The 12375-nt window shown below is 57.5% G+C and overlaps 1 protein-coding gene across 1 annotated transcript; it reads right to left on the minus strand.

Moving 5' to 3' along the window:
- Positions 1-1938: 1938 nt before the first annotated feature.
- Positions 1939-7108, minus strand: LOC113962309 (keratin, type II cytoskeletal 6A-like). Its single transcript, XM_027673080.1, has 9 exons — positions 6653-7108; positions 5542-5756; positions 4970-5030; positions 4661-4756; positions 4280-4444; positions 3353-3478; positions 2542-2762; positions 2237-2268; positions 1939-2132 (listed from the first exon to the last, which is right to left on the minus strand). The coding sequence occupies exons 1-9, from the start codon at positions 7106-7108 to the stop codon at positions 1939-1941; spliced, it is 1566 nt and encodes a 521-aa protein (XP_027528881.1).
- Between the last annotated feature and the right edge of the window lie 5267 nt (positions 7109-12375).

Below are 12375 nucleotides of genomic sequence, written 5' to 3' on the forward strand. Positions count from 1 at the left end.
AAGGAGGGGGTGACAGGGACAGATGGACATGGTGGTGACCAGGGACATGGAGATGGTGACCAGGGAGAGGGAGGGAGTGACAGGGACAGATGAAGGTGGTGACCAGGGACAGCTGGAGGTGGTGACAGGGACAGGGGGGTGGTGACCAGGGGCAGCCGGGTCTTGGTTGTGCCCCCTGAGCTGTGATGCCCTGGGACAACAACCGTGCTGGTCCCAGCTCTCCTGGGCTGGACCAAAGGCTTTGCCATCCCTCTGCTACACCCTGGCTGTGGGTGCAGGGGGTGGCACCTCCCTGCAGCCCACAGCAGCCCCCCAACAGAGCCACAGCAGCCCCACAGCAGCCCCACAGCAGCCCCACAGCCAGGTCTGTGAGTTTTCAGAGATGAGGTTTCCTCAGGGATACACCTGCAGAGTTTGGAGCATCCTAGAAAATGATGGGAAACCTCTGGTCTGGAAGGAAACCCTCGATCCACTCTGTCATTCCAGCACTGCCACTTCCCCAGATCTGGGAGGATTTTCCTAAAAGAGCTTCTCCGCTCCTCCCTTGGCCCCGTTGGAAACACGGGGGGAGGGCTGGGATGTTCCCTCCAGCGGCTCCCGTTGGTCCAGCCCCTGTTCCAGCAGGACTCTGGCCCTCTGCAGCTTTTCCAGCCACAAGTTTCTCTGCTTTGACTTCTCAATTATTTCCTCCCCATCAGTGAGAGCCACAACTCAAACCCCCATAGCTCCTCTGGGTTCTCTGCCCTCCTTCCCAAAGCAAAACCTCGTCTCCAATGCGTCCTAAAAATGGGGAGAAACATTGGATCTTGAAGACTTTTCACTCCCCAGAGAGAAACCCTTTTCTTGGTGTTTTTTTTTTGCATCCACTGGACAAACACAACTAAGTCAGAGCAGGGTGTTGAATTATGGATTGGGCATGATCCATAATTCCTGTGGAGCAGCACATGGAGCTGATCCTGCCCATGGAGCTGATCCTGCCCATGGAGCTGATCCTACACATGGAGCTGAGCCTGCACATGGAGCTGATCCTGCACATGGAGCTGATCCTCCACCCCGTGTGCAGCCAAAGCAGAGCGAGTGTCACCTGAACCAGTGTGACCAGTGCTCTGGGAGGACTGGGAGGCTCTGCCGGGACAGCCCAGGGTGACAGGGCTCCCAGAACAAGCTGTGTGGTCGCTCTGACTCCCCTGGGAATTACTTCCCCACCGTCAGGGGGTTGTGCAGGTAAATCCCACACCTGGCACCGGGATCCAACCCCCGGGATCCAACCCCCGGGATCCAACCCCCGGGATCCGGGACGGGCTGGAAGCAAGTGCAGCTCCGACCTTTCCCCCCGTGCCCGACTCCTGCCTCAGCGTGTCCCGCCTTTGGCTCTCGGGTTTTTTTTTCCCCGGAATATTGAAATCCACGTCCAACCCCCCCCGGGGGCTCCGCGGTGCCGGCGTGTTCTGGCTGCTGAGGGAGAAATTCCCTAAAATCCGAGCGAGGAGCAAAAATCGGAGCCTTGAACTGGGCAGGGCCCGGGGCAGAGCGCTCCTTACCCTCATTTGCATTTGCTGCTGCGCCCCTTTAATTAAAAGGCCCCGCGCAATGGAATAAATTAGGCGTGCATGTTTTATTCAGACAAACACCGGGCGAGCGAAGAAGAGACGAACGGTCACGGGACGAGACACACTTTATGTACAAAATCCGGCCAAAAAAACCCTGCTGAGCTGAGCCAAGCGAATTTAAACCAGCTGGACTCACGGCCCCGGGGCTGAGCCCAACCCGGGGCCAGCTGGGAGAGAGAAGAGTTCCTAAAGTGGGGCTCCTGTGGGACGAGGCTTGGGGGGGGCAGGCGGCCCCTCGCTCTGCCGACCCCGCCGACGCCCCAGCACCGGAGTTTTGGGGGGGAAAGGGGGGTTTTCTGGCGCGTGACGGCGTCTGCAGGGAGGGGGTTTAGCTCCTGTAGCTTCTCCGGGTGGAGGAGGTGGACACGAACTTGACGCTGGAGCTGCTGCCGGCGCCGAGGGCGCTGCTCCCCCCGGGGCCGGGGGCGCAGCCGAAGCCGCTGCCCATGCCGCACATCCCCCCTGCCACGCTCAGGTTGCTCCCGGCCCCGTAGCCCGAGCCCACGGTGGTCCTGGTGACGGCTGCGAGGAGGAGGAGGAGGAGGAGGAGGAGGAGAAGGGAAAGGCTTTCAGTGTCTGCGGGCGCGGGGGCACGGGAATGTTCAAATAGGGTTTGGAGGACTTACAGATATTCACCGGGACGCCGTCTCCAGCCAGCCTGTTCGGGGAGGGGACACAAGGGGAGAGGGTTAGGAGTCTGGGGAGACTGGGGGGGAACAGCAGGACACATTTCCTGCGGGCTTTCGGGGAGAAAAATAAAATCGCGGCGTAGTTAATGGGGCGGGTTTTTTGTTATTTCCATTATCCGGGACAACCTTCCCCTTCTCTGCCCCCCTTAAAGCTTCGTTCAGCACTCCAGAAACGCTGAACCCCCCCAGTGCCCCCACCCCTGTGCCCCCCAAACGCCGGGAAGGGTCGTGTGTCCCCCCACCTGCACTCCTCCCCTTCCAGCAGCTTCCTGTAGGTCGCGATCTCGATGTCCAGGGCCAGCTTGACGTTCATGAGCTCCTGGTACTCTCGGAGCTGCCGGGCCAGGTCAGCCTTGGCCTGTTGCAGGGCGTCCTCCAGCTCGGCCAGCTTGGCCTTGGCGTCCTTGAGGGTGAGCTCCCCGCGCTCCTCGGCGTCGGCGATGGCGGCTTTCAGGTTGGCACACTGGGGGACACAAACCCGCCCCTGAGCTCCCCACACCAGACCCAGACCGTTCTTCACCTCCCCTGAAACCACCAGGTTTTATCCCAGGATGCTCAGCTTTGTCCCAGCACCATCAGCTTTGTCTCAGCACCCTCAGGGGTATCCCAGCACCCTCAACTTTATCCCAACACCACCAGGTTTATCCCAACACCCTCAACTTTAACCCAACACCACCAGGTTTTATCCCAACACCATCATTTTTATCCCAACACCCTCAACTTTATCCCAGCACCCTCAACTTTATCCCAGCACCATCAGCTTTGTCTAAGCACCCTCAGCTTTATTCTAGCACCCTGAACTTTATCCCAGCACCCTCAGGTTTATCCCAGCACCTTCAGCTTTATCCCAGCACCCTCAGCTTTATCCCAGCACCCTCAGCTTTATCCCAGCACCCTCAGCTCGACTGGTTTTAGTGCCAGTTCTCCTTCTGAGCAGAAAAGGATCAAACCTAGAAGAATATTCCCAGGCTGGCTCTGACCTTTTCCTTTCTTTCCCTGGTCAGTCAGGGGTTAAACTGGTCGAAGCCGGGGGGTTTTCTGCCCCTCCCTCACCTGCTTCTTGACGCTGTCGATCTCGGAGCGCAGCCGCTGCACGTGCCGGTTGAGCTCGGAGATCTCCTGCTTGGTGTTCCTGAGGTCGTCCCCGTGCCTGCCGGCCGTGGCCTGCAGCTCCTCGTACTGCCCCGGGGGGAGGGACCCGTCAGGGCAAAATCCACCCCTTCTGGAGCCACCCCGGGAGCCCCTCCCGGAGCCCACGGGACCCCCTCCCGGATTCACAGGAGCCCCTCTCTGATCCCACGGGACCCCCGCCCTGAGCCCACGGGAGCCCCTCCCAGAGCCCATGGAACCCCCTCCTGGAGCCCACAAGACCCCCTCCCAGACCCCATGAGAGCCCCTCCCAGAGCCCATGGGAGCTCCCCCTGGAGCCCACGGGACCCCTTCCCTGAGCCCACGGGACCCCCTCCCTGAGCCCACAGGACCCCCTCCCGGAGCCCATGAAAGTCCCTCCCAGAGCCCATGAGAGCCCCTCCCAGAGCCCATGGGAGCCCCCCCTGGAGCCCATGGGAGCCCCTCTCTGAGCTCACAGGACCCCCTTCTGGAGCCCATGGAACCCCCTCCCTGAGCCCCCAGGAGCCCCTCTCTGAGCTCATGAGAGCCCCTCCTGGAGCCCACGGGACCCCTTCCCGGAGCCCATGGGACCCCCTCCCGGAGCCCACGAGAGCCCCTCCCAGAGCCCCTCCCAGAGCCACAGGAGCCCCTCCTGGAGCCTACGGGACCCTCTCCCTGAGCCCACGGGAGCCCCTCCTGGAGCCCACGGGAGCCCGTCCCGGAGCCCCTCCTGGATCCCGGCCCCGCTGCCAGAGCAGAGCTGTGCGACGGGACCTCCGAGGAGGTTTTCTGGGAAGAGCCGGGGTTTGTCTCTGTCTATTCCAGCCAAGACGTGGAGGTCGGAGCACGGAACCCCCCCGGGCCCTTCACCTTGGTCTGGTACCAGGACTCGGCCTCGGCGCGGCTGCGGTTGGCGATGTCCTCGTACTGCGCCTTCACCTCGGAGATGATGCTGTCCAGGTCCAGGTTCCGGTTGTTGTCCATGGTCAGCACCACCGAGGTGTCGGAGATCTGGGTCTGCATCTGGGACAGCTCCTGCAAAGCACACGGGGAGGGAGGTGATTCCTCGGGAGAGGCCTTTTCCTGCTCCCGGGCGAGGGAGAGGCGGCTGCAGATTGGGATCTCAACAGCTCAGGTGTGGCCCCAGAGAGAGAAAGGATTTGGCATCTCCCCGGGGGAGAAATCTGGGGCTTTCGGGGGAATGGGGGTAGAGGAAGCTCTTAAGGAGGGTTGGGGTGGTTTTGGACTCACGGCCTCATAGAGGGTTCTCAGGAAATTAATCTCTTCAGTCAGAGCATCTGCCTTGGCTTGTAGTTCCACCTTGTTCATGTAGGAACCATCCACATCCTGGGGGACGAGAGATTTTTGGGTGGGTTAAACCCCTACCAGCAAACCAGGAACAGGCACAGCTGCAGGAACGCTCCAGGGAAGAACCATAAAAAATAAAAATAAAGGGGACTGGAATACGAATGGATGGATCTATGGATGGGTTTGTGCCTAGGCGGGGGAGTTAAAGCTCCACAGGCAGCCGTCCCTTGGTGTTCTGGAACGTTCCCTCACCTTCTTGAGCGTCACAAACTCGTTCTCGGCGATGGTCCTCCTGTTGATCTCATCCTCGTACCTGGGGCAGGGAGGCAGGAGGAGCATTTGTTTGGGCAGGAGCAGAGGGAGGTGATTTTACCTGGCAGGAATGAACTTCCTCAAGAGCGTTTTGCATACGAGGCTCTTTTCTCCCGGAGCAGAGACCACGAAGCCGAGCCAGTTAAAACAAGACATCAAACCCATTCGAGCAGATCCATCATTTTCCACTCGTTTCTGGCCATTACTCATCCTCTCCTGCTGCTGATTTCAGCAAACCAAACGTGCTGCCCTGAAACTCCCCGTGCAGTTGTTTTCTCTCTCAGGAGGCAATTTAGTTAATGAGCCTTTGATCCTGCTCTAAATTACCCCCTGAACGTTTGGTGTGTTTGGATGTGTTACCCCGTTACTGGGAAAACTTCTCCTTGAGAAAATTCCTCCCGGAGAAAAAAAACATCCCTGGGAATCCCTGGCTTTGCTGGGCTCCCCTGGATCCCCCCCCAGCTGGTCTGAGGGTGGGGAAAGGCTGCACCCACCAGCCCCCTGAGACTCACTTCTTCTTGAAGTCCTCCACCAGGTACTGGGTGTTGATGAGCTCCCCCTCCAGCCGCCCCTTGTCGCTCAGGAGGCTGTTGAGCTGCACCCTCAGGTTGTTGATGTAGGTCTCGAAAAGCGGCTCCAGGTTGTTCCTCACCGTCTTCATGCCCTGCTCCTGCAGGAGGCTCCACTTGGTCTCCAGCACCTTGTTCTGCTGCTCCAGGAACCGCACCTGGAAAAGAGGGTCGGGAAGAGGGGGAGGTTGTGGGGGGCTCAGAACCAGCTCAGGGTTAGGGGGGGGGATTCTCCTTCCAGCTGCTTTTCACGGCCCAATTCTCACCTGGCAGGGGCAGAATTTGCTGTTTGGGGGCAGGGACCCTGCTCAGTGCCACAAACTCTGGAACCACCCTGATTTTCTTGCTTGCCCTTCGTTGCTTTGCTAAATCATGGATTTGGTGTGAGGAGTGTGTGCAAAATCAGATAAGGAGCAAAGCGGGGCTTGTTCTTTTATTAAAATAACGTTATTGAGGTGTGTTTTCTCCTTGCCTTCATTAGAGTTCCCCCACCCCACTAAAGCTCCAAAATATTGCAGCGTTTTCCTCCGAGCCAAAGAGGAGCTGCTCAAGCAGAGCAGAAAGGGAGCAGATTTCTGGTGCATCAGTGAAATGGGCAGTGCTGGATCAGATCTTGAGCTATTTTGAGCTAAACCCCCAAACATTCTGGTGCTGGTGACGGATTTAAATGCCTCTGAGGGAATTCAAGCAAGAGGAGCTGCTTCTCCCCTTTTGCCAATTTTTTGGGTCATTTTAGGTGGGTTTCTTGCATCTCACTTTAACCAGCTAAAAATCTGTTCTCAGGGCTCAGTGGACAGAGGCAAAAGTCTCCAGAAGGGCGGGATTGTCTCCTGGAGCTTCCCTTCCCCGCTGCCCGTGGGACGTCGAGCAGCGGACGAGGAGGATTAAAGGAGGTGATTAATTCCTGGCAACCACGGGGTGACAGGTGCCATTCCCTGGAGTTCCCAGGGCATCTTCCAGCCTCACCCCTCGCTTCTATTCCTCCTTGATGCACTCGTCAAGCACGAAAAAAACCCCCCGGGGCAGGATATTCAGGGGAGAGCCCAAGTCTCACCTTGTCGATGAAGGAGGCGAATTTGTTGTTGAGGGTTTTGATCTGCTCCTTCTCCTCCTTGCGGATCCTTTGGATGTTGGGGTCGATCTCCAGGTTGAGGGGCTTCAGGAGGCTCTGGTTGACGGAGACTTCGTGGATCCCCCCCGCCGGGAAGCCGGGGTACCCGTAGCCGAGGTTGGCGGGGACGCCAAAGCCGCCCCCGTAGACGCTCCCGGCTCCGTAGAAGCTCCCGCCCCTTCCAGCCACGGAGATCTTCTTGCAGCCGCCGACATTGTAGAGGCTCTTGCTGCCAAAGCCCCCCCCGACCCTGGCGAAGCCGCTGCCGGCGCCGCAGCCCCCCAGGCGGGTGACGGAGCAGGAGCTGAAGCTGGTCCGGCACGTGCCGGGCACCGCGGCCGAGGCCGCGCTGAAGCCGCTCCGGCCCCGCTGGATCCGCACGGTGGACTGGCGAGACATGGCCGGGCTGGGTTTTTGGGATCGGGATTGGGATGGATGCTGCGGCAGGAATAGAGGAGCAGAGGTGCTGGCCCGGAGCGAGGAGTGGGCGGGATGAGGAGAGGGATGAACCTGTGCCGTGCACGGGCTGGGGAGAGCCCTTTTATGCCGGGCTGGGATGGGTCGGATGAGGTGGATCTCCCCTCTGATGAATTCGGCTTGGCATGTCCGACAGCATTCTGCAGGGTGAACTCACCCCGCACACACGCCCTGCTGAGACAATGCAGGCAGGTTCTCAGCAACAGGGATTGTTTGGGAATAACTGTCGCCTTCTCCTGCCTCTGGAGACATCCAGACTCGTCGCCTTCCCCGAGCCTTGGAAGGTGAGGATGAGTCACGACGGGCACGGGGAGAAAACACCGTTCCAAGCGCCTGTCACTCAACACCTCTGCCTGGGGAAAACTCCATCCCTCGGGAGTGCTCTCAGCCCTTCTTTTGTTCCCATGCAGGGCTTGGGAAAGTCCAGACCCTGCTGCTTCAGGAGAGGGGTCGGTGCTGGGCGGGGAAATGTTGCACGGCCAAGGCTGCAGAGAATTCCCCCTGCAGGAAATTCACCCAGCAGAGAATTCTCCCTGCAGTAAATTCAATTCACTCTGCAGAGAATTCAGTTCACTCTACACTGAATTCCCCCTACACTGAATTCCCCCTACATTGAATTCACTTTGCAGAGAATTCTCTCTGCAGTAAATTCCCTCTGCATTGAATTCCCCCTGCATTGAATTCCCTTTGCAGAGAATTCCCCTTGCAGTAAATTCAATTCACTCTGCAGAGAATTCAATTCACTCTGCACTGAATTCCCCCTGCAGAGAATTCCCCCTGCGGGAAATTCACTTTGCAGAGAATTCTCCCCACAGTAAGTTCACTCCACAGTAAATTCACCCTGCACTGAATTTACCCTGCAGTAAATTCACTTTGCAGTGAATTCCCCCTGCACTGAATTCACTTTGCAGAGAATTCTCCCTGCAGTAAATTCACCCTGCAGCAAATTCAATTCACTCTGCACTGAATTCACTTTGCAGCAAATTCACTTTGCAGTGAATTCAATTCCCCCTTCCCTGAATTCCCCCTGCAGTAAATTCCCTTTGCAGTAAATTAACTTTGCAGTGAACTCCCCCTGCACTGAACTCCCCTTGCCCTGAATTGTTTTACCCGGGGGGGTCTCTGAGATGTGATTTGTGATAAAATCCTTGCAAGATTTGCCCGGAGAGGTCGTGGAATCCCCATCCCTGGAAGTGTCCAAGGCCAGGTTGGAGCAACCTGTTCTAGGGGAAGGTGTCCCTGCCCCTGGCAGGGGTGGAACTGTGGGGGGGTTTCAGGTCCCTCCCATCCCATCCCATCCCATTCCATAATTCCATGTCCTGCGTGGTCCCCTTCGAGCCACCATGGGAATCTGCAGGAATTTGCTCCCACCCCTCAAAAAATCAAAGCTCAGCTCCCTCATCTCTGCCCCAAATCCTCCTTCTCCGGGCTCTCCCCTCTGCCTTTGGAAGGACAATTCCGGGATGGAACTGAGGAGTTTTGGGGAGGCCCTTTTGTTCCTGGGAGCGTTTTGAGATCCGGGCTCTGTCCCCAACCTGTGCTGCTCCCTCGGGACTTCCCTGGGCAGCAGGAAAACACCCAACCAACCCACTCAGGAACAGAACAAACAGCAGGGAAGGTTGTGGGAATGGGAACTGCTTTGAACCCTCCATGGGAGGATTCATTCCCTATGGAAATGGGGCGCTCCGGGGCTCTTCCCAACACGCAGTTTACAAACACGGGGTCATTCCCCAAGGATTTCATCAGCTCTTCCAGCACAACTGGGATCCTGCCTCCTTGGATCCACCAGAGAACTGAATCCACCCTCTCCAGGATTCCCTAGAGGACACAGAAAGACATCCTGGATCCGTCCTTTCCTGGTACAGCCCCTTTGCAGGTGGTTTGAGTAACAAATTAAACAGAAATGTCTAAAAAATAATTCATTTTGAGGGGACAAGAAGGAGGTTCCTGCACCTCCTCGTGCTGCAGGTTGGTCAGAGAAGGATGATCCATGTTTAATTCCTTCAAATAACAGGGGAAAACTGGAAATGTGTCCCCCTGAACAGCTTCCCCTCGTGCTGTCTGTGGGTCTGAGCAGCTGCTGCAGCACAAGAATAATCCAATAATGAGGAATCCCCATAAAATTGAGGAATTACCACGGTGGGGGGTGTTGTCCTTCCGTCTCTGGTTGGAGCAGGAGATTCCCAGGAATATTCTGTGTCCTGTCGTTTCCCCCACTGTCCAACAGACAAGGCTCGAAATGGAGGTTTTTAAATGAAGAGGGGAAATAAATAATGATTTTAGGTTGGTTTTGGAGTTTATTTCCAGCCTGAGTTTTATTGCAAGGAAGGGCTTAATCCTGCAGCTTTTGTCTCGTTGGGGCTGACATTCCACACCCACGGGAGCTGGAAGCAGATGGATCAACAAACCACAGGGCTGTGTCCAAAAGGCATTTTTGGAAGGATTCTTGCCCAGCTTTAGGGTTTTCCTCACCAGCTGACAGAGGATGTCACGACCTGGAGGCAGGAGGTGGATTCCCCCTCACACACAAAGTGGGGATTCCAGTCCCACAGACAGAGATTTCCAACCGAGAGAGGGGGAAATCAGGTTAGTTGGGGAAGGAATTCCTCCCTGGGAGGGTGGGGAGGCCCTGGGATGGAATTCCCAGAGGATGCCCCATCCCTGGAAGTGCCCAAGGCCAGGTTGGAGCCACCTGGGACAGGGGAATGTGTCCCTGCCCACGGCAGGGGGTGGGATGGGATGGGATGGGATGGGATGAGTTTTCCTACCCAAACCCATTCCGTGCCCGTGAGATCCTCAAAGGCAGACGGAATTTCTCCCGGGTGGGAGCTTCTCTCTCCCTTCCATCCACCTCCCCTCCCTCTGACCACCCCACAGGCTCTTCAATCCCACGTTTTCCCAGCGAAATTCCCCACCGGACACCAGATCCTCCCCTCCCGAGGGATCCCAGCCCCTGGAATTGTCTTTTCCCCCCTCTCCCAGCACGACGTGTGGAGCCCGTGTGGCCGAGTCAGGGCGTGCAGGGTTGGAACCCCCCCTGTTCCCAGGAGCCCGATGAGTCAGCGCTTCCCTCTCCCCCCTCAGGCTCCTTTTCCACCAGAAACTCGGCTTTTTTTGGCCAAAGAACGCGGCGGCTGCGTGTTATTAACCACAGCAATAATCACCCGGCTCCTGCAGCCCAGCGAGAGGGAATTCGTGGCTCCCCATCCCCGCTCCCCGGGGTGGAGGTGATGCGGTTGTCGCTCACCTGGAAGGAATTTCCCAGGTAATTACAGGAGGCAGGACCGGCAGCGCCAGGAGCTGCAGCGGCAGGTTCGGGGGCCGGGGCGGTGGGAAGGGGGGTCCCCGCCCTGGGCCGTGTTGGGCAAACAAAGGAGGGTTTCCAGGTGACTCCCGCGGGAGTGTCTCCCGTGGGGCTCCGGGCACGGCGTGGATTCGCCGCTCCGGAGCGGGAATTCGCTCCTTTTCCTCCTCCAGGGGATGGTCCCGGGGCTCTCTCGCTGCCGGGGAGCTTTTCCTCCTGATCCCACCGCGGGTCCTGCCAGGGCTGAGCCCCCCCGGCCTGGCAGAGCTTGGACGGGCTCTGAATCCTTTTCCATCCCTTCCCCTCCTCGTGTCTTCCCTCCGGGATGAGCAGAGGGTGCAAGGCCCAGCCCCAGAGGCAGGAGAACCCTTTGCACCACGCTGTAAACCTGGGACTAAAGCCCTAAACCTGGGACTAAAGTCCTAAACCTGGGACTAAAGCCCTAAACTTGGGACTAAAGCCCTAAACCTGAGACTAAAGCCCTAAACCTGAGACTAAAGCCCTAAACTTGGGACTGAAGCCCTAAACCTGGGACTAAAGCCCTAAACCCGGGACTAAAGCCCTAAACCCGGGACTAAAGCCCTAAACCTGGGACTAAAGCCCTAAACTTGGGACTAAAGCCCTAAACTTGGGACTAAAGCCCTGGCTGAGTTTGGGTCTGGCACCGTGCTGATGTCAGGGCAATAACTCTCCTCTGGGATCAGGAGGTGAGTTCTGGCTCCGTCAGGGCAACAAATGTGACTCCAGCCCCCATTCCATGAGGAATTTGAGCCTTTTTGCTGTGTTTTAGTGAATCTGAGCATTTTAGTGAACAGAGACAGCTCCAACAGCTTTCCCCCAGTCCCTCTCCATCTCTCAGCTCTGCTGCCCCTCTCCAGCCTCCCCCTGGGAATCCTTCACCAGACGCAGCTCCTCAGACACGGCAGAAGCTTTTGGACGTGTCTGTGAGTGTTTAGTTTGCAAAAATGCCCATATTTGTGAAAGGAGAGCCAGTCGAGCTCCCTCGCGCTGGTTCACCTGCGCTGCTTAATCTCAGTTTAATTATCAGCAAAGCCAGGGCTGTAATTTAGGTTAATTGCTTAAATTAAAGCCTTTGGGTTAAACTCGGGCTTCTCACCCGCGTTCAAACCCGGCTCCTTTCGGCCCTAATTTGCTGTCTCATCCCACGTTCCCCAAGCCCTGCCGGTCACCCCGGGGGGGTTCCAGGGGACACCCAGCACCCCTCGGCCTCCCTGGGCCCCCCCGAGACCTCCCGAGTGGGGGGAAAGTGTCCCTGAATCCCGTTTCCCGAGGGATGGATCGGAACGGGCTCCTCAGCTCCTTTCCCACAGGAGCTGCCCCGTGCCGGCTGTTCCAGCCCTTGGAGCCCGTTCCCAGCTCCAGCTGCTGGGGCACTTTGAAGTGTAGGTGTGACCTGCTTTCTCCAGAGAGTTGTTTTCGGGGCCAGCACGGAGCCACCGCTGCAGCCCAGGCTCTGGGAACAGTTCCCTGTTGCTGGGGTTGCCTCACACAGGGCAGGGGGGATTCATTTTCCCCAGGGGTTTGGTGCTCCCTGAAGGGCCCTCCGAGCTTTGGTGGGCCCTGAAACCTCCTTTATCCTGCTCTGGTGCTCCTTTATCCCATCCTGGTGCTCCTTTGTCCCATCTTGTTGCTCCTTTATCCCGTTCTTGTGCTCCTTTGTCCTGTTCTTGTGCTCCTTTATCCCATCCTGGTGCTCCTTTATCCCATCCTGGTGCTCCTCTATCCTGCTCTGGTGCTCTTTTATCCCATCCTGGTGCTCTTTTATCCCACTCTGGTGCTCCTTTATCCCATCCTGGTGCTCCTTTATCCCGTTCTGATTCTCCTTTATCCCATTCTGGTGCTTCTTTATCCTGTTCTTGTTTTC

Source organism: Neopelma chrysocephalum, unplaced genomic scaffold (genome assembly GCF_003984885.1).
Source record: "Neopelma chrysocephalum unplaced genomic scaffold, ASM398488v2 Primary Assembly neopelma1_143239, whole genome shotgun sequence".
Classification (NCBI taxonomy): Eukaryota; Metazoa; Chordata; class Aves; order Passeriformes; family Pipridae; genus Neopelma; species Neopelma chrysocephalum.

Bases quoted from the DNA above. Each gene is read 5' to 3' on its own strand.
- LOC113962309 (XM_027673080.1), bottom strand. From the start codon at position 7,108: ATGTCTCGCCAGTCCACCGTGCGGATCCAGCGGGGCCGGAGCGGCTTC. The intron at 5,757-6,652 runs GTGAGACTTGGG...CCTCTTTTCCAG, and splicing joins TCGCCTCCTTCATCGACAAG to GTGCGGTTCCTGGAGCAGCA. The intron at 2,269-2,541 runs GTGGGGGGACAC...CTCCCCGAACAG, and splicing joins CTGGAAGGGGAGGAGTGCAG to GCTGGCTGGAGACGGCGTCC.